This window comes from Cinclus cinclus, chromosome 3, assembly GCF_963662255.1.
Source record: "Cinclus cinclus chromosome 3, bCinCin1.1, whole genome shotgun sequence".
NCBI lineage: Eukaryota > Metazoa > Chordata > Aves > Passeriformes > Cinclidae > Cinclus > Cinclus cinclus.
Genome location: NC_085048.1, coordinates 35,728,916 through 35,750,796, shown reverse-complemented (window position 1 = coordinate 35,750,796; position 21,881 = coordinate 35,728,916). Strand labels below are relative to the sequence as shown.

Genomic DNA, 21,881 nt, shown 5'->3' with positions numbered 1-21,881 from the left:
TTGACTAATACCAAGAATTGTCACTCTGCTAATGAAATTTTCATCCCGTTTCCTGAATTATTGTGTTAATAATAATGTCCAATTAGAATTAATAACAGCCCTTGCCTCAGGATCAGAAGTGAATGAAAAGTAGCTTCTAATGAAATTTTTGATTTCACCATTTCTATGACTAGATATTTTATCTGCTTGTGAGATTAATCTGCAAGGACATTGTGACCCTCTATTTTTCAGAATTTCTTGGTTTGTAATGATTGCACTGACAGTTCTGAGAGATGTTTGTAGCTCAAACATGATTCTCAACTTCCATGTATAGTTTTCAGAGGTGAATGAGCAGTTCTGTTATTGCTCTTATTGCTGCTCTGCCTTTGTTATTTTATTCACTTGTCTGGTTTTACATTCGGATTGAGTCATCTGATGTAGGACCATGTCATCTTGTGTACTTGCCCAGAATCTGAAACAATGGGGCCTGGTTACTAATTGGAGCTTTTGGGTGCTCACACAATAGAGGTAATTAGTAATAAATGTACAGCTGTAATAACAAGTAGTGTTCACAGTGGGCAGTGCAATGCATGACAGTGAAGTTCCTGTGTTCTCTCTCTAGTGAGTATGTTTGAGAAATCATTGCTCTTCTTTCTTTGCCTTTGTGGTGTTGCCCAGAGGCGTGTTCTCTATTCTGGTGTAAGTGCTTATCTGCTGATACCTTAATTAACTTCTTAAAATATAAATGGCCATGGTACATCGAAATAACATTCAGAAATATACTGTTCAGCAGTCTACAAGATTGCTCCTTGAATGCTTGTAGTGTTATCTGGAGAAAACTGCAAACCTGACATTAAGCACATGAACTTAAGCTTTTTGAGTGAAGCAAGCAAAAAAAAAAAAAAGTCAGTCAACCAACCAGCTCAAATCCCTCATTAATTGATAAATTCAGTTTCACTAAAACCTTGCCTATCTCTTGCTTCTTGCACATTTTCAATTATTAGCTTCTCATAGAACACTTCTGTTTGTCAGTCCATCCTTGACAAATTTTTTTCTGTCTTATATTGGTAGTAATTAGAATTTTGATGAATTCTGTTGTTTGGACCACATTCAGAATTTTATTTCAATAGTTTATTAAATTGGGAGAGTAGAGGAGTTTTCAGCCATTCAGCTAAAAAATCCTCAAAAAAAGCCTACTTTCAAAATGAGGTATATCTGGATCATTTTAATGTCTTTCTCAAGCAGAGAACTTGTTCAGATTCTAAGTTAGACAGGTATATTACCATGAGACCCAGACAAATGGGTCTACATGAAAGTAATTCACTGTCCTGACACAAGATTTTTTTGTGACTTCGAAGTCAGCATATGCTGTTTCTCTGTATCTCTCTGAAGTAAGATACAGAATCATAGAAATCATAGGATCATAGAATGATTTGAATTGGAAAGGACCACCCAAATCATCTAGTTATGAAGGAAGATGGAATGCAGAGAGATGTTATAAAAACTTTTTGCTTTCATACAGAATGCCCATGAAAATTCTCTGTGGGCTTTGAGGTCTATTACATGGACTCAGTTGAAGAATGGTAGCCCTGAAGTGTTTGTCCATGTGAAAGGAAAATTTAAGCTGTGGCCTGGTTTAACTCCTGTAGCAACTATGCTCACACATCCTGTATGTGCAGGATGGGGGAGAGACTCAGAGGGGTAAAAGCAAGAAAGATCAGCAGCTGAAAAAAGTGTAAGGAAAAATAAGAAATTTTTACTGCTTCCTTTTGACAGGCAGGTATTTAGCCATTTCCAGGAAAGCTGAACTTCATGATGCACAACAGTGACTTGGGAAGAAAAACACCGTAACTCCCCTCCTTTCTCCTCTTTCTCCTGTTTTTTGTTGCTGAGAACAACATCATATGGTCTGAGATAGTCCTTTGGTTAGTTTACAGGTTTAAACTTTTAAATGTAAAAAAAAAATCCTTGTAAAATACTGTTTTTTAAAAATAATATCTGTAATGATTACTTGTTTTTAAAACTTAATATAAAACAAAACAATAGCGATTTTGGTGATATACCTGTAATAATAATATCTTACACTGCCTTTGCAGGTACATGATGCTGATTGATGGCAAGAATGAAGTTTATATGATTGATAGAGACAATTCCATTTTTCATGTCTCCAACCTGGAATTTCCGTTTCGTAAAGATCTTCGCACACATCTAACAAACACTCTTCTAGATGGGGTAAGGAGCATATTGTGTTGTATAATTATTGTAACAATTTCAGTGGTCTTTGCTTTTGTTCATAAACAGGGCCAAATTTTTAGGCCTGGATCGGTGAATCACAGGATTTCAGGAGGAATCTTAAGTTCAGTCACTGGCTGACTGTGGAAGTTGCATTTTGTAAGAAATGACTTATCTACAGAATAGGACTGATGACTTCTCTGGGGGGAGCTGTTTGTCTTTGAAATAAATCAAGGTATCGAGACGACATTCTCTGAATATGAGAAAAGGCTTGAAGAGAATCTAAAAAAAATTATTGCAGAACTTCATCTCTTGCTACAGCTTTATATTTTGGAATAGAAAACATGGTCAATTTTATACAGCTGATGAAAATACTTCTAAAATTTGATAAAATTTTTATCATGTTTTGATACACTTTTGTGAATTGATATCTTTGTTTCTGTCACCTTTATTTTCAGCTGATCTGAATTTTTGAACAATTTAGAAACAGCTTAGTTATATTTGTTTAAGGCTAAAATATTTCTAAATTGCTATGCTAACTTAAATTATGTAAACTTTTTTAGCCAGTTGTAAAACAAGCTGTAAAACATACGGGTTTGTGTTTTAAAGGCTGGGCTGGACTACTGGTAGCAAACTTTCCTGACTGTCCTGTTTCACATGACCAAGAGAATTTCACTAGCTCTTACACTAATGGGTCAGTGCAACTTCCTATCATGTTTTAGTAGTATTGGAGACTCTACATTCCTGTAACTCCTGCTTGATGAAGTATTTTTGTAGCTGAGATACCTTCCATACATATTGATCCTCTGAAGCCTAATGCACTTCTCAGCCATATTGTCTTTATTAACTTTCTTTCCTTTCTCAGGCCCTTGTTGTCAGTATTCTACTTGAAATGTCACTCTGTGGATGGTGTGTCTTACTGAACACACATTTACATGTGAAGCGTATATAAATTGAATCTGCAAGGATTCTGCAAGGAACAATGTACAGTCTCAGGGACAGAGAAGCAAATAATGGAATATTTTCCACCACCTCTGCTTCACTGAAAAATTGAGAGCATAATGCAAAAAATGCCATGCTGTCAGCTCAGAAGTGGTTGCACAAGCTGTCGTGTCTGGTAGGAGCCTCTTCAGCCAGGCAGCTTTCTAATGATATACATAATGTTATTCTAAATGACATATATTAGGTTACATACTTTTGAAATAAAAAGCCCGGTATTGCTGGTTTTCTCCCCTGCTACTTGTAAGGCTGTTGAGAAAATAATGACTTGCTAGTGTCCATATAGTGCAGTTCTAGCTGTTCTTGAGGGAAATGGCTGCTCTTTCATTTATTTATTTAAGTATTTTCTTTATTTTGAAACAGATGTTTTAGTAAAGGTGGCTAATATGTACATGGTAAAAGACAGGGATATTAAGATAAGTGCATAATATAGCTGTAGGGTATGGAAGAAGGTCTCTGATCTGATGTATTGTGTTCCCCAGATTTATAGTTTGGGTCTCTAAAGAATAACTGAAGTTCTCTCAGGTACCCAGGGCATTGAACTATAACTTTGTGTAATTTATTGTTCTGTAAAAGTTTGACTGTTAATAGTGCATTTTGGTGCTTCACTTCACTGGCATAAAATCAGTCTTATTGTGATTCTTTTTCCTCCCACACTTTTTTTTTTATTTAATAAAGTGAAAAGCAAAATGATGTGAAATGAACAGGTACTGATTGTATTAAATACCCTGAGATTAAACTAAAATCTTTCAATGGATACTTTTCATAGTACAGATTTCTAAATTTGTTTTGGTATGGTCATTTAAATAAAATGCTGTTGCTGGAATATTTCTTTTTCAATTGAAATTCCTTTAACAGATTTGAGGATAAGACTTGCTGATTATTTGATGCATCAAAAGAGTTTAACTTTGTAGTTGGATATTTGTTTAATGTTGATGCCAAATGAAAATTTCCATGAATGATCCTTCACTCTAGCTATATGCATGATTGATTTTATTTTCTTTTTTAAATCCATGGGAAGAAGTTGGCTTTTTCTCTGTTAACATATTTTGCTAATTAATGCTTGAAGGGCTATTGAAGTTACTTCTTTAATTACAGGCTGAAGTAGTTCATACTTACTGTCCTTGAAGTAGCTTTCTCTCTTACAGGCAATGCAAGTATAGAATGAGATGGTCCAATTGGTATTGCTTTCTATTAAGTATTTGTTTTAAGTATTCTTAAAAATATGAGAAAAAAGGAATGAGAAAACAGAGATATCAGTGCCATGCAGCAAACACTACTGGGTTTAATACAGAAGTTTAATGTCCCCCTAACACTATTTAGAATGACAGTATACATGAAATTTTCATAAAGGCAATTTCTATGCATTCAGGGATCTCTTAACTTGCTTTGAGGGCTCTGATGTAAGCCTTTCACGTGGTTGTCTTTGAGAATTTCAGATGCATTTGTGGTTCACTTCAGGGTGAAATTACTCGCAAACAGTTCAGTTCTTATGTGATGAGTTACATCTTGGGTGATGACAGATCTGCAACACTGTGCTCATCTCCAGCTTTTCAATTGCAATTGTTCTCCTGTCATGGAAGAAAATTTTCTGCAAAGCACATTAAAGCTAATTTGAATTTCTTCTACAGGTGACTAGTATGACTTATTCCTTTAGAAACCAAGTGTTTTGCATCCATAGTGCTAACTGAGGGAATGCATAGAGTTTTGTTCAAATGTTTTGGCTGTCATGCAAAAAAAACCAAAAAAACAAAAACCAAAACCTAAATAGCTATTTTCAGGAGCTTTCATGGCATTCTGCTTAGCTTTGGAACAGTTGAGTAGAAAATGCAGAGACATCCTTAGGCTTGAAATAACTTTTACAATTTTAATACAATTTTTAAATTATTTAATTTTTATATAAAATGCTGTTTACTCTTGAAGACTAAAGAGGGCCAGGAACTCCATAAATGGAGAGCGAGATAAGGGTTCATTTATGTTTTTGAATCAGTAGAGAGTTTGCCTATTTGTAAGCTGTCTCAGAAATTGCAGAACTTAAAACTTTTTGAGTTTGTGAAAGCTGGTGCAAAATAGATTTAACAAAAAAGGCAAGAAAAAAAAACTCTTGTCATTCCTGAAATACAGTGGTGACTAGAACTGTGTTAAAGATAAATGGACAAAGGATTAAGAAAAGGCACAAGAGGAAAAGGAACAACAAACAGATATATTATTAGATCTCATTACATACTCTGTGTCAACAAAAAACCATTTTGCAGGTAGCTGGTAAAATTGGATCTTTTGCTTTGTGATTGAATTTTGGATTATTTTAAGTCCAAGTTACTCTCTAGAGATGTGATTCAAGGAGAAGAGTCCATGAGCTCCCAGTCCAGCATCGTTTTTCTGGTACTTGCCCAGCAAAAAGCTCTTAGCACTGTTGCAGGTCTAGTGTACTGTACAACTGTGCTTTGCAACACCACAGTAGCACCAGCAAAGTGTTGCCAGATTACATTGCATTAATTGATCATTGGACCTTGTTCTTCAGGCCCATGGGTTAAGTGGATACCTAAACTAGCAGCTAATGGACAAGTGCTAATAGCAGAGGTAGTTTTAAAACACACAGTACTGGCTGTAAGTCTGCATGGAGTCTGTAGAAGGAGCTGCTTGGATGCAGGAATGCCTTATGGATACTTTCATATTATATTAACGTGTCATGTGAGTGGATTTGGGTTTAAGTTTTTAGTTATTTAAAAACTGGCTTAAATGTAGTCTTACAATATCAGGTTACTACTCAGGTCAGAGTGAGTGAGTTTAATTGTGGTCATTTCTCAAATACTACGTTTTCCCATCTTCTCTGAAGTTGTCTCTGGGGTCTGTTCCCTGGTGTATTTTTCAATTCTGATAATTTCAAGGAAGATTCTAGAATCACACTGCAAAATAATGATGTGTTAGAGCATTTCTAATCTGAACCTTTCTTATGCTCACTTTACAGCTTTTGCCTTATGACAGTTGTATTGGCGTAACTAATGGAGCAGGGAATGTTGTTGTCATGATGGAGATGAGCAGTGCAAGAATTTGTCATCTCATCTTCTAAGGCATACTGTGCTATTGTTTTTTGCTCTGGTAGCTGGGATTTCAGTCAGGCTGTCAAAGAGAACAGGAGGCAGAGAAGGAAGAAAAGAAGGGAGGAGATGAGGAAAAAGACATATATGATCAGTAGTAGAATAAAAATGTTTACATGTCTGAAGTAGAGAGAAAGTTAAAAACAAACACTTCAAAGGGTGTTTAAAAACAGTTCTTGGTCCTCTTTATTGTATTTTATAATCCTTCTTAAACTGAATATGCAGAGATTCATATTTTTAAAATTAGGCCTAAAATCTTGTAATACCAGGCGTTGGAATGTTTTCAGGGTTTTGCATACAAATGCTAACTTTGCACCAAAGCTGAGGTTCTGAATATGTATACTGAGAAAGTGAGTCCTTAAACCCTAAATATGTGCTCAATTAAATGTGTTTCAAAAAAGTTGTTTCACCTGCCAGTTCAGTTGCGAGTTAATGGAAAAGAACTAAATTCTTTTGTTTCACTGTTGGTTTTTTATTTGTTTCACCTGATTACTATCAGGAATTTCAGGTGGGTTTTTTTATCCTGGGTTTTTTCCCCCCTTGCATTATATCTTTACACCCTCTTCCAAGTTTGCATATCATGCCTTCTGTCTCCTGAGTTGTATCCATCTGTTCTTGTAGTTAGTTATAAAATATATTGTCAAATAAGTCATTGCAGCATTGTGTCTGCTGTTCCTTTGAGAACTCACCAGTGTCCTACCTAAATATTGGAGACTAGCAGAGTGGCATTTTGTTGCACCACTTCTATGTAGACCTTTTTTGCATGTTATTTGACAGTGCCTGTGGCTAAATTTTTAGAGGTAAGATATTACAGTATTACAAAGGAATAGTTTTCACTCATTGCATTAATGTTTCTTTCATTTTTTAAAATTATGTGTAATGATGTTTTAGGTCAACTCAGGCAGTCATTTACAATACCTGTGAATGTTGCACATGGCTTTGAAGTCCCAATCTCCATCTCAGCATTGTGTTCACAGAAGATGAGATTCCAAAATATTAAGTAGGCAACTTAGATTTCCAGTAGTTTTTGAGAACAACATGTTCATGTCTTCTAGTTTAGTTTTAAATGCTTCAAGCTTTGTTTGCTTTAAAACAAATCTATGTTTTTACAACTGAACTGCTTGATTATTTTTGAAAGCAAATTGTGATTAGGTGCTAGGTACCATTCAAGAATCTTGTTATTGTTGTACAGACTGAAATTAATCGTACATGAGTCAATCAGACTTTTTTGGGTTTATTTTGTAGAATCTATGGATTCTGAGAAATTAAAGGGTTCTAAGACTTAAAAATAGCAAGGCATTAACAAAACAAAATTAATTTGAGTTGACATAATGTTCTTTTTTAAAAAATTCTTGAGCTACTGATTTTGCTTACATCATGTTATAGTGAACTGCTTTCATGTTTTTCAATTGTTTTATCTTGTTCCTGTGAATTTAGAATTTTAACTTTTAGCCTGTAATGTTCTAATTTTTTTTTTTTTAAATATCTATAGCTGATATAAATGATTAGCCAAGAATCAGGTAGGGGAGGGAGGTAGGGAGAAGAAGATGGATTGCATTTAGAGAAGTGGTTATTTAAGAGTTGTCTCTGGAAAAGATCTACCAGTGGTTGGTTGTTACCGTTTTCAGTCTTCCTTGTTGGTTCATCAAACTCCATATACTAAGTCTAATTCCTGTCATAGCAAGCCTGAGTTACAGAGGTAAGCACTACCATGTAAGGTGTATGTATTTTTGTATATACCATTAAGTTCAGGAAACAGTTGTGGGTTTGGATGCTGATTGTTAATGTTCTCTCCCTACATTATCTATTTTCAATGTGATTTGCTGGTACATATTGAATGTTAACTGGCTTAATGTGATACAGAGAGTGTGTCTGTGATATTTCTGTCTGAAGGAGCCATTCTGTGCAACGTTCAAGTAAATCGCAGCTCTCGCTGCTGCCTAGGACACTGTTAAAATAAAAAGATCCAGTCTGAGCGTAGAAAATGAATGTGAATGCTTGTTCTTTACATCTCACTGTTTTGTACTTCTGACTGCGGGCAAGATTTCCAGTAGTGCTTGGTTGGCTTAGTACCACAGTTCTTACTGAGGTTTCAAAAAACTCATTATTCACTCAAGATTTTGAAAGCTGTGGGGAAACTAGTGTATTAATGTTACAAATCAGAATGGGAAGCCCTAGCACAGCTTCCTGGTGTTTTGTTGAATACTTCATGAGAGACCACAATAATATTTTTATAATCTTGACCTGTTATAAAATATTTTTTGTAATAAAGATGTGGCTGGCATTTGATTGCATTGTGCAGGTATATGCACTAAGTATAAAAGTCAACATTCTTCTGTATTTATGAAAAAAATGCCAATGCTTTCTCTTTTCTTTTAAGGAAATGATCATCGACAAGGTTAATGGACAGGTTGTCCCTCGGTACTTGATATACGACATTATTAAGTTTAATGTAAGTACTTTCAGTTTTATTGCTCATCATTAGTTATTAATTCTTACTTCAATTTTTGTTCTTATTTATATATGTAAGACCTTCAGAGTAAATATATACACCAAAAGCATTTGAGCATTTTGCATCTTGATAACAAGCAGAATTTAGATTGAAAGCAGCCTTACAACACATGTTGATTTATTTCTACTTGCTCAAGAAAAAAATGGCCATTTCAAAGAGTCTGCTAGACACTGTTGGAAAATTTCCCATTTCTGGAGCGTGTTTGAACTATTTAGGCAGTAAAATCAAGAGGGAATGGAGGAGTTAGCCTGGTGTATTTGTTACCAGAGCTTCACAGTACTTGTTAGGCTTCTCTGTCACCTCCTTCTCAGATTTCTGTTTGAAACCAGGCAGCTGGTCCTCTGCTAAGTCCTCAACAGCAGGGTTTCCTGGTGGCACAGGCTATAGCGAAAATGTATAATAAGGAAATATATTGCAGAAGTTGTGGAAAAGGAGGATAGAGTCTAGGAATAAAGTCTTGCTGATCACAAGAAGGAGCTGTTAAACAGTACGGGTAGTAGGAAACTTGTTTTCTATAAAAGCAGCTTTTGAATAAAGTAAAGGTTTGAATATCACCAAGGGGCTCTTGCTGGTGTCAGTTACAGACTTTTTGTTGTTGTTTTCTTCATAGTAGCTCATATGGTATTGTATTTTGGATTTGTGAATCAGTATGGAATAGTGCTGACAACACAGGGATGTTCTCTTATTGCTGAGCAGCACTTGCACGGCTTCAATCCCTTTTCTATTTCACCCTACTTCACCAGTGAGTAAGCTTGGGGTGCCCATGGAGTAGGGAAGGGGACACAGCTGGGACAGTTGGCTCCAACAGACCAAAGGGACATTCCTTGCCATGTGATTTTGTTCTGTGCGTATAAAGCTGGGGGAAGAAGGATGTTGGTAGTTGTCTGTCTTCCTAGTCACCATTATGTGTGATGGAGCCCAGCTGCCCTGAGGATGGCTGAACACCTGCCAGCCCGTGGGAAGTGGTGAATGACTTCCTTGCTTTGCTTTTTTTTTGCATGTGCAGCTTTTGCTATAGCTTTGAAATTCTCTTTATCTCAAACCTTGAGTTTCTTCACTTATATGTTTTTGATTCTCTACCCTCATGTTATTCCAGGGAGTGAGTGGCTGCAAAAGGCTTAGCACCTACTGTAGTTAAACCACAGAGTGTCAAATTTAGTCAAAAAAGCCCATGGAGAAAACACTAGTATCTGTTAATGCTTCTGGAAAAACAAAATTACTGTGTCAGGGCTCCTAATAGGACAAAAGCAATATTAGTAAACCACAAGACATTTTAGCCTTTCTAAACTACATCTGACTCTTCCAGTCTTGAGTAAGGTACTACTCAGTTCAGTCACTCAGTGTAAGTGGCAATTGCAAGTGTAGGCATGGTACCAGAAAAGAAATTGCTTAGGTATTCTTGGAAGCATAGTCAGTCTGAGACTTACGATAGCTGCTTTTAAAAGGAGGAGTTTGTGGGGAAGATGTGTTAGATTAGGACTAGAAGGTTTCTGTTAACACATTTTAATTCCGTATCTGGATGTCCTTTCTCTAGCTTTTTCTGAAAAGTGTAAATTTCCTGGATCTCTTCTACCATTAAGACTTTTCTCTAAGCAAGAATTCCGTGTACACTTCTGAAAAATAGTCTTCTATAAGCACTTCTGGGTTCTCATTTTCTTTACATTTTCTTACCTGCTGCTCCACCTGTGGTTTTGTGTTTTTTTACCTTCATGTCTTGCCATGTCTCTGCTGTCCTTTTGAGTCTAACCTGCAATTCACTGCTGTTACACTTGTTTTGAAGTAAACATGTAATGCCAGAAGTGTACAGCCATTCGGTTTGGGGATGTGCATATACTAGCAAAATAGCACTTTTCAAAACTCCTAATTATTTTGGTTAAGCTTTGTTTTGTGGTGGAAGGGGGAGAAGCCCTCATTTGTAGTGAAGTGTCAAGACTTAACATGATGAATCCCATTTGGCAAACAAGAAAAATGATCAGTAGGTTTCCAGAGGATTGTCAGTGTTTAGGAAAAGTCTGTTTTTGAGCAGTGTTTGGTTTTGTTTGTTTTTAAAGCGTCCTGGGAATGAGAGAGAGGAGCTAGTTACAATGTAATACTTTTTTCAAGTCAAGGACGAATTAAGATAATGTTATCAGTATGAGTACAAGCAGGGCTTTAGCTGCAAGAAGTCATTAGCAGTGGCCCTACTATAGATTAAAAAGCACAGCTGTTTTTAGGTTAATTTTAGAAGCTTAATTATAAAAATGGGCATCAACAATGTTTGGCTTGGCAAGAAATGGTCAAGAGAATTTTATCACCAAGAGAGGTAAATGTAATATAACTTGCAAATGGCAAGAAAGAGTGAGTTCCTCCTATGTAAGTTGTGTAAGTTAGGTTTCTGTTAATTTTTTAGCAGGTCTTCAAATAAAATAATTGCACAAAGCATTGGTCCTGTTCAAAACCAGAACATTCCTTCCTCCCTTCCAAACAAACAACCCCCCACTCAAAAAATTCCCAAAACAGAGGTTGCTGTGGAATTTTGCATTCTTTGTTTTGATCTGGAAAGTAGTTGAGTCTTGAAGGTGAATAATGGAGTTACTGTACTTGCTGTCCATCATGAGTTACAAGAGTTACAGGATATCCCTGGTCTTACCTTCCACATGGCTTGGCTTATTCTACTCTTGAAGATGCATCTTTGCAGCTGGAGAATTGAACATTTAAACCCCATTGATAAAAACACCTTTGCTCAGGCAAACCTCATGTTTTAGTCAGGTCTTGTGAACTAAGATATTTTTAGCTGAGCTTATTTTCAGATGCTATTATCTTGCTATCTAAGCACTGCAGAGTTTTCTGGCTTTGTCAGAGTATTCCTTCTCAAATATTGCATTTATAATGCAGAGAAAGGTCTTTATCCATTCACTATCTGTTACAGATTCTAATCCATGTTGTTATCAGTGAGGTTTATTGTTTCTTACTTTATGATTTTGCTGCAGTGTGTCAGGAATAAACTATTAGCAGCATTCTAGAAAGAAACAAAGGAAACTAAGAGAATAGGCTGATTGATATACAGTGTGTATTTAGCTCTAGATGTCTATACAGGAAAGTTTTAAGGAGGGAGGAAACATAAAAAATTTACTTCCAGTGATTTAGAGAAACCTATACTTGCATTCTTAAGCAAAGCATGTCAGTTGTTTTGGTTGTCTCTTTCCATGATAAGTTTTGTATTGAATTCTGATGCTTGTCATGTATAGCTGCTGCAAAAGTCTGTCTTCAAGGATGCTGATGGAATCCTTTTACTATTTCTTTTAGTTACTGTTTCTGTGACATCTAGTTTCTAAAAGCTTGTAATACATCCCATTTTGTTGCAAGAGATGTCTGTGTCAAAAACAAATGATTCTCCAGATTTTTGAAGATTTTTTATTGTAATTTTTTGCAGTCTGAAGCATGGCATTTATTGTTATTAATAGGAACTCAAAATATGACATTGTTGTCTCATTGCTTTCATCCCACCTACTCGAATCAAATTCACAGGAAGAAAGCTGTATCCTCGTGAAATAAACATGCCTTTTTGACCTTTGTAAGCTCCACACACAAGAGATCTGGATTTTTCATATTCCTCTGAACATAAAAGGCTAACAGGACCCAACATTCCTCACAGTGTTTAGTCTTAATGAGTACAGAGCTAAATCCCTGCAGTGCAGGTTGGTTTTCAACTCCTTGATTTGTGTACATTTCTGTGTGTAGTTGAGTTCATCATTATAGTAACTGCAGCTGTATAGCTACAATTTCAGACTTGGTGGATAATTCAAATGTAACAGAGGAAGGTGATAGTAGAATAATTAATAGCCAAAGAAGCAAATGCAGGCAAATCCAAATCCCTTTTCAGCTGAAACAGTCCACAAAAAATGTCTTCATTCTCCAGTCATCTTTTTCAGCTTTTCCTGAAAAACCTTCTTTTGAGAAGCTTTTTCTTAGATAATATTCAGTAGCTACTTGTAAATGTATGGACACTAAACTTAAGCAACTATTTTTTTCCCTTAGTTAAGTAACAAAAAGTAACACTGGCATGATGTAGGATCTAATTAATGCATTCTTAGCAAAGATGCTGAAAATAAGTATAACTTTCCTTTTCCTTTCTAACCCCGGCCTTTAAATTTTTAAGCTCTAGCCAAGTTTTTATGAGACCAGATTGCAATGGTAAGAAATAGACTGAATGCTTGAAAAAGAATAATTATTTAAATTCTTAGAAAGGAGATAGAATTTTGATTAAATTTCCTAATACTTTGTTCATTGAATTAAGTCAATATCAAGATTTCTTTGGTTGTCATGATGTGTAGCAATGCTGTTGCTATTGATAAAACTTGTCATTGTAAACAGATATGCTGGTTGTAAATCCTGCCCACAGCCAATGTGCTCATTGAATTAATGCATGAAAAATGTTTGTTTCAAATCCCTGTAAAATATTATGTCTGACTTTTCTGTTACAAACCTCATTTTAAAGCAATGTAAGGCTCACAGTCCATGCTGTCTCTCACTTATTAGCCTATTAACCTTTTCTTAAAGTCGTACTGGGAAGGTTTTGAGGGCACAATTCAGAGATGCAGCTGTTTAATTGCATCTCTTCTGTTTACAAATGAACCTGGCTGCCAGTCACCCTTCTGCCCTTAATTTTAATTCTGAGATTCTTTTTCAAATGGTATCACCTGAAATTACAGGTCCAAAATGCTTTTGTTATTAATAGTACTCTGGAAAGTAAGGATGCTATGGGCATGTTTGCTCTTGCACCCTTTAGATTATTTCTTGTGAAAACTTAATCTAACATCCAAATGCTTGTACTGGTACTCCTGCTGTGTATTATGTTCTTAGCCTCTCAATATATATCACCTCATTCCTTCATGGCTCAGGGCTGTCCGTTAGATGAAATATAGACCATCCACTCAGTTGTGGCTTGTTTTACTTTCTACTCTTAGTCTGGGAGAGTTGCATTAAGTTTGCTTTTTCTTCCTCCTACAGTTTTTATGGTGCTGTTTATTGAGAGCAAGGGCACCTTGGCCAGGTAATGCATTTGAGTATCTTGAAATTCCAAAAAGGGCAGCATTACAATATAGGAAGAGCAACAAATGGCGGCTTATAGGTTGGAGAATCAACGCAGTAAAAGAGTGATGCTGCAGAAGCTTTTGGGTCTCTGAAGTAGGACTGATGTAGCATAGCTAGCTGTAATTTTAAAGTCTTTCTTGCCTTATTCCTCTTTCCTGTTGATCATCTTTTATCCATAATTAAAAACCTGACTTGCATGTCTGAACAGCACAATTTGAAAATCTTATTTCTTTGGTAAACTTTCAGACAGCTACCTTGTGCTTTCTTCACTATTACTCCTTGTGTTTCAGTAAAGTGCACAGCAGTTGAAAAATAGCATTTTTGGTCATTTTTGCATCCCTTTTGTAAAAAAAATCTCCTTTGCTATGATGCATGCAAAATTAAATTATTGTTAGAGTGATAATTAGCATATGCTGACCAAGATATCTTTGCTGTTTTCATGCTCTTATTTTTTTTTTATCTAACAAGCTGCTTGTTGTTGGGAGCATTCTCTAGTGTGGTAATTAGTTTGAAGCTTAACTGTTTAACTTGCTGTTTAGACTGTGTGAGAAGAACCCATGATTTCTTTCTTTCCCTTACATCTCTTACTTTGATCCTCCCTTTCCCAACCCAGGGGGCACTATGGATCATAGTGAAGGTGGTTTTTTTTCCCTATTTTCTAAAATAAAGAATGCTTAATAGAGTATTATAAAAAAGCAAAAGGGAGTTAATTAAATTCTGCCATGTCATGTTTTATTCTCAAACTGTAAGTGTTCTTGTACCTCAACATGAAGCATGTCACACCAGAAACTTTGAATAGCAGATTATCACTAATTGTCAGAGGAACAGACACCAAGTGTTGCTCCTGGGAGAGCGATACAGAACAAATAGTTCTCCAGGAGTAGCTTTAGAAGTTAGGACAATTTTAAATCCTTTATATTTTTTAGGTGTTTGTGTCTGTAGGTTTTATTCTTACTTGCTTACCCTGATATGATACTTTTTCAGCAAACTATGAAACTTGCTATAAAAAAAACCCAATGTCACACCTGAAAGTTTAAGTTGGGCTGTAAATGAAAATAACTGAGGTATTTTAAACCTTAAATACTATTTAGAGAATAAAGTCCAAGCCAAACATTTTTGTTCTTAGGAGGTTTCCTTAAAGAGCTTTTCTCAGTATCTTTGTTGAACAATTTTCTGCTTCTCATGATTTGAACCTTTAAAAACACCTCAAATTTACCTGCAATATCTTCTCATCCTCTTATGCTATGGAAACTTATGGTTATATAGAAAAAATTGTCTCCTTCAGCTCACAGTTAATGGCAGTCATTCCCACAGGAACTGCCAAGTGGACTTAAACCCAGCTTTTGTCTCAGGCAAATATTCAGATCTCTCAAAAATGTGGCTGTAATCACAGCTGAAGTGGAAGGTATGAAAATCTTTACAGTGGGGCAGGTTTTCCAGTTGCATTATCATGTCCAGTTTTCTAAGTACTGGCAATGAAGTCTTAAACAGGGCTTTTCTGGTCTGGTATATTTCAAAACGAAAATTTATAGGCAAAATAGATTATTGGGGAAACGTTATATGGAAGCAGTGAGAGTGTTCAAATGTTGTAATGTCTTATTTCTCTTAGTTTTAATTACTCCTTTTCTACAATTAATCTAGTGACAATATTTCATTTTTTCAGCTTTCTCCTTGTCTCTTCCCATATTTTTCCTGTTTCTAGGGGAAAAGAACTAAAGAAAGGGAAATAGTCAAAGTTAATCAGAAGGATGTAGGAAATAGAGTAACTGTATATTTCAGGATTGGTTTTATGAAGGTTGAAAGCAGCAGCTCACTAGTATTTTATTTTCCCTTCCTGATTGAGAGAGAATTGGGATTACTCAGTCTGGAAAAAAGAAATCTTCGGGGAGACCTTATTGCAGCCTTTCAGTACCTGAAGGGAGCCTGGAAGAGATCTGGACAGGGACTTTTCACAAGAGCCTATAGTGATAGAACAATGGAGAATGGCTTTAAACTGGAAGTGGGAAGGTTTAGATGAGATAGGAGGAAGAAATTCTTCAGTGTGAGCTTCTTGAGGCACTGAAGCAGGTTGTCCAGAGAAGTTGTGGAAGCCCCATTCCTGGAAGTGTTCAAGGCCAGGTTGGATGGGGCTTTGAGCCACCTGGTCTAGTGGAAAGTGTCCCTGCCCATGGCAGGGTGTTGGAACTGGATGATCTCTAAGGTCCCTTCAAACCCGGACTATTCTGTGATTCTAACATGTTTGAAGAGCCTGACTGACTGTTATGGTCTAGGAGAGATAGTGAAGGTTGTATTTTCATCCTTTTTAGAATATTGCTGTAATTTAAAATTAATATGAAGAAGAATACCACTTCCTCTTGAAATGAGTATTCCATTTTCAGTGTTTCTTATGCATAAGATAACCATGTACACAATGACCTAGATATCTAAAGACAGATTGTTTACTGAAATGGTAGATATTTACAAGTCTTCAGGTGTTAAAAGCTGATACTTAATTTTTAGTTCTATCATGGTTTAGGCAACGTAGGTGGTTCCTTTTCTAAGATAGTTGTTGTGAATAAGTGCTGATTGTTACTACCTTCCCCCCTCATCATTTCTAGTTTTTACAGGACTTCATACTAACTGTTCTAGACAGTCTTATTTTAAATACCATGAAGTGATTTATATTCTAAAAACACCAGTACCACAGTCTTTTCAAGTATGAAATGACTTGAATAATGTTTTTAAGATGAAGGAATTTTCTCATGGTTCTTTAATTCACTGGAGTGATAATTCTTTATTCATAAAGACAGCCTTGTGAAAACCCCGCAATAGCTATTCCTATAAACAGTTATTGTGAATGGCTGATAGAAAGGAAGAGAATATGAGGAGAGTAGAAGGAGAAAATATTGACTGCAACAGATACTAGGTGGTCCAATTAAGGTAAGAATAGCTCCATACTAAATGCAGCACAAACATTAGGAAAAATAATTAGAAACAACTGAAGCAATAAAATCCTGTGTTTGACTTTGAAGATAGCCTAAATTCAGTGTAAAATAAATTATTAAAACTTGTATTCCCATATGCAGTCTTTTTGTGTGTAAATATCCTATGGTGATAACACATCTATTTTATAATTAGGGTTTTGTAGAACTATGACTTTTCCTCTGTAATTGAAATGGGGAGTTCATCAACTCAGTTTACCTGAGGGGAGGCAACCAGTCTAGACAGAACAGGATTCCTTCTCATTTTAATCATTTATGTTCCAGTAAAATCCCCTTATTGAGTTCTGGTTTTGAGGGCTCAGAAGGATTTCTGAATGAAGTCACTGTACCTGCAGTCAATGAATTTGACTAAGTTGTCTATTCTCTGAAAATAGCAACTACTAAGTTTTCAGTGCGTAACTGGAGCTTTGTTTGCAAAAGAGAGGGCTTAGGTGTTCATCTGTGCTAGATGCCTGTTCCCATAATTCTGCCTCTTTATTGCCCAGTGTTGATGATGAGAATCATAATTCAGTCACTTCAACTGATTGCAAATATTCTGCTTTGTATATGTTACCTTTATACTGGTGGTGCAAATTTATCATCCAGTTGAAATTGCAGAGTTTTATGGTTTTTATTGTAAATTTGTTTGAAATTTTGAGCAGTCCAAGGAGAGTAAGGGAGAGAGCAATGTTTGTAGTACAATGTACTTTTTCTGTTTTGGTCATATTGTTTAGTCATATTTTTGACAGTCCTGCTGTTTTGTTAAGTTATGTTTACTAACAGAAAAATCCCATAGAGCTATATTTGTATGTTCTGTTAGACCTTGGTGTTATCCATTGTCTACTAACTTCTTGCCTCTGTACATATAAAAATTTATTTTCAGTGACTATTTTTTAAGGAAATGCCAGTAATTTAATATATGTCTCAAGCAATATTTTTAATAGGCCTGATTATTCAAACTGTTGTTGTTGTGGTAAATCAGAGCAATATTCCATTGTACAAGACAATAACATATAAATCGTACTCATGTTCCTGCAGCATACTGGTTGTATTGTTACAATTGAAACAGTATTTCACATGCTGCACCTCATTGATGCTAAGATAAACGTTAGAAACCTTTTGAAACAGCTGAATTTCTCGCCCTTGTGATACATTTTGAATACTTGAGTGACAAAAGTTAGAAAACCCCCCAAAATTTTAAAGTTAGATAACTGCCAAAATCTAAAAGTTATTTTTTAGATTCTATTGATTGTCATGCTTTTTGCCTTTTAGAAAGAAAAAACTTAAGGGTCATAATTCTATAAAATTTTTCATTTCTCTAATGCTTTACTTTTAATTGTGCTTGAAGAATAAAACTTCATAGGAAATGAAAAAAGGCCTTTTATGTATTGAATGTAGTAATAATCTTATTTGGAAACTCAAATAGCACCTTTAGATTGTTTCTTTATAAAGCTATGTGTACAAAAAAAAGCAGCATCTGTAACACCATGGTCAGAAGAAATATGTGCCAGATCATTAATATAAAATGCAAAATATTAGACTGCATGGTCTTCAGAAATTGGGAGAGCTAATAAAGGGCTTTTGTTGAGAATGCAGATGTCAGCTGTGGGTGCCTTGAATTGTCAATAATAACGTTAAACACAGGGTAGAATATCAGGCTGAGCTTATTCTTTATTCTTCTCTCAAAATCATTAAAGCTAAGACAGTTGTGACATATGTTTTGCTCTGGCTCAGTAAGTGAAGACATGCATGGAACGTATATCAGTGTGTGTGTGTGTGTGTGTGCGCGCGCTGAATTATTCATGTCTCAGGTACTGTTCTGGAGAAGCAAATGGAGTCTGCTTTGCTGGTGGCTAGGCTTCAGCCATCCTTCATGGAGGAAAAGAATAAATATTCTCAGTTTATCCTGGACCATGCTGGTTATCAGCTGTGTGCAGAGGCCTAGGCATTATTTTTCTTTTTGCTATCACTGCATTGCAGAAAAAAGCACATAAATACCAGAATCAAAGATGCAGGACTTGTATGGAATTTAACACCTGTATAGTATGGTGTGTTCACTGCATCCATCTAGGTAAAGGACTTTCCATGTAAGGCTTATGGAATTTGCTGAGCCGTGGCCATAAAGTAACCTTAGAGGCACAGGGGAAGGGAAACTCAAATGTGCCAGGGTGATGGTAGATCCTCAGGGATACATTTTTCCTTGTGGAGAGAGAGGCAGGGTGTGCAACAGAAATCCCATTATGCTCTTTATCCCTGTCTCAGTGACTCCTGCCACCTTGCTGTATGTAATGATCTGGGGTTTGAGTTACTCATCTGATGTAGCATGAGCTTATAACTTCCACTCTGAGGTCTCTGTTAACCAGGTGGGGTGCTGGAGCACAGCCCTTGTCCAAATTGCATCTTTTGGCACCCATTTGGAGCATTGTTAGAGGGACTGGTTTTGTTGGATGGGTGGGGTTTTTTTTTGGTGGCAGCATTTTTTTATTTTCTTATTTTTTTCCTTTTTTTTTTTCCTAATCTCTATTCAGCAAATAAATTGCCTTCCCTCATCTGCTCAAGGCAATGGACATTAAATGAGCTGCAGACCCTGTTTTTCGGTGTTTTTAAACCCATTTCTTTTTGTGATTTGTATGTGTCTTGTTTTGTTTGATTTCTGTTGAGAAGTTAATTTGAAATAACCTAAGTTTAAATTTAGAAATTTTGAGTCCTGGGTGGATTTCAAAGTTCAGTAGAAATTTCATCTTATGTTTTGAAGTTGTGTGGAGGATGTTTTAACCTCAAAACTATATTTTGCAAGCCCACTCCATACTGTGACCTTAGTGCAATGTATGGAGTTTCAACAGGTGAAGAAAATAAATTCCTCAGCTGCTTGAGGATGAGGTGTTGATTCAACAGATGACTCTTCTCTTAAGGTTTGTCTAAATGATATTTTGCTTTAGGATACATTTTATTTACAGTGAGAGGGAAGTGTAACTTTCTAACATAGGTAGGAGATACATGCTACTTGTTAATTTTGTTTTACCCTTTCTTTGCTAATACACTTATTTTAGGTTAAAAATGTCTAGAACAGGAATTATCATTTAATGTACTTCAGTAATTATGCCAGCAACCAGTAGTGACCCTCATCCTTCTCAGACAAGTAAAAACCTACATATTGGAATAAGATCTTAATTATCTGAATGTTTAAGTTAATAAAACATCTGTATTACCTAAAATCATGCTATTACTTAGTGCCTGGGTTTAGAGATTATACATGTGTCAGTGTCTTGGTTTTTGACACCTTTTAAATGTGTGCTTTATATACTAAGTAATCTCTTCCTGGTTCTGTCAAGGTCTCTGAATTATTTATTGCAGCCTACGTTGCCCTCCTACTTATTTGCTACAAGCAGAGAATTTTATCTCTTCAAGATTTTTGGCATGGCTGGGATAAATGCATTGTATATCAGCAACATTTTTTGTAATTATGGGAAATGTTCTAATAACAAAGAAAGAGCCACTCTCCTCCAATATTGCTTTTATTCAGTATGTCCTTGAGTTAAATTCAATTATGTGCTAATTTTCTTATTGCTAACATCCTGTGCTTTTGTGAGAATGAAATACTCTTTGACTTCATAGTGTACTGGTCTAATGAAGAAGTAGCTTGGCAGCATTGTCTGTTTTCCTTTCTCATATAATCTTATGTCAGCCTAGCTTTGACCTTTATTTGATGGAACCTAGTTGTAATATACCCTCTAGTTAACAAGCTTTAAAATAGAAATATATGATTGGCAGAACTTCAGGGAATAATTAGTTCCAAGTAGATGAGAAAAGTGAAAGGAATATTTTAAGGAAAAGAAAGTGATTCAGCGGGTTTATGGTGCATATGAAGTTGCCTCAGCTTTTAATTTAACTGTTCAGGGATGGAAATAAATTTAAATCACTGTACAAAACCATTTTTTGAAGGAGTCATTGTAAAAAAAAGCTTTCTAAATAACCTAACTGATTACTGGCTTATTGGAAGCTCAAATGTATGAAATATTAATTAGTTAATTTTCTTTTTCAGACCTACTAATGAAATGTGGCTGAGTGAAAAAGGTATTATAGGGAAGAGAGCATGTGCACTAGATCTTGCTGAAATCTACCTAGAGAATGATGGGTTTCTTTGAAGTTATAAAAATATATATATGCAGATTTCCCAGGAAGGAATTCTTCAATCAGTTGTTCAGTCAGTTTTACAGGGGTTGAGATGTGTTTTAATTACATGTACAAACCAGGACAAGCTCAATCACTGTATAGATGAGTACTCAAGTATGCTATACGTGGTGGGGGGAAAAGCAGAGAAGGAAAAAAGAAGGAAGGAAAGCTTGATTGATTGATTTTTCAACATTTTGTCTGTGACACTTAAAAATCTGTAGGTCATGCGTCTGTATTCTTGGAGAAATGAATAAAGAGTGAACCACTCTCCTGCCCCTTGGATTTTTCCATACTCTTAATTTTCCATTCATTTGAATGGCTCTTTACTGGTAATATCTTTGTGTTTGAAAGGAGGACAACACTGAAGGCAACATTAACATCCAGCTAAGCTTTCTTCTTCACCAGCATGGATCAGTGAATAGAGATTAGACATTTCACCCATGGGGTATGCCACAGGCTTTGTACAAGATTTGCTTCCCCACTGAGTGATGGTGGCTCTGCTGCTGCCTGTTCTTATGTAGACTTAAGCAGAGTCTTAAAAGAAGGTGGTTGTGAGGTTACATGTGGTATGGGAACAATGCATAATTCTTCTAATGCTGTTGCCCTGAACAACTGAGGGCTTTTGATAGAGGTCTAGTAAGTTCTAATGCTAGCAAAGAAATATAAGACAAACTTAATGCTGCTTTGGGAGCATGGAATGTCAAAGATTTTGATGAAAGCCAGTATGGTTTTGGAAAGAACTGATTGAATTCATGTTGGTCTAAAATTGGCACTCTTTTTTTCTCCTTATTGAGATACCTGTTCTGATACTACTTGCTCTCTTACCTTTGTATGCCTCATCAGAATGTAATTTTG

General features: G+C 35.8%; 1 protein-coding gene across 2 annotated transcripts in view; it reads left to right on the top strand.

Moving 5' to 3' along the window:
• The window catches only part of RNGTT (RNA guanylyltransferase and 5'-phosphatase), a 171,021-nt gene that overhangs the window by 40,587 nt on the left and 108,553 nt on the right, over positions 1-21,881 (top strand). For both annotated transcript variants that reach the window (XM_062489870.1, XM_062489868.1), the window contains exons 9-10: positions 2,076-2,211; positions 8,689-8,760. In XM_062489870.1, coding sequence (XP_062345854.1) covers positions 2,076-2,211; positions 8,689-8,760 — 208 coding nt within the window. The remainder of the gene's footprint in view (positions 1-2,075; positions 2,212-8,688; positions 8,761-21,881) is intronic.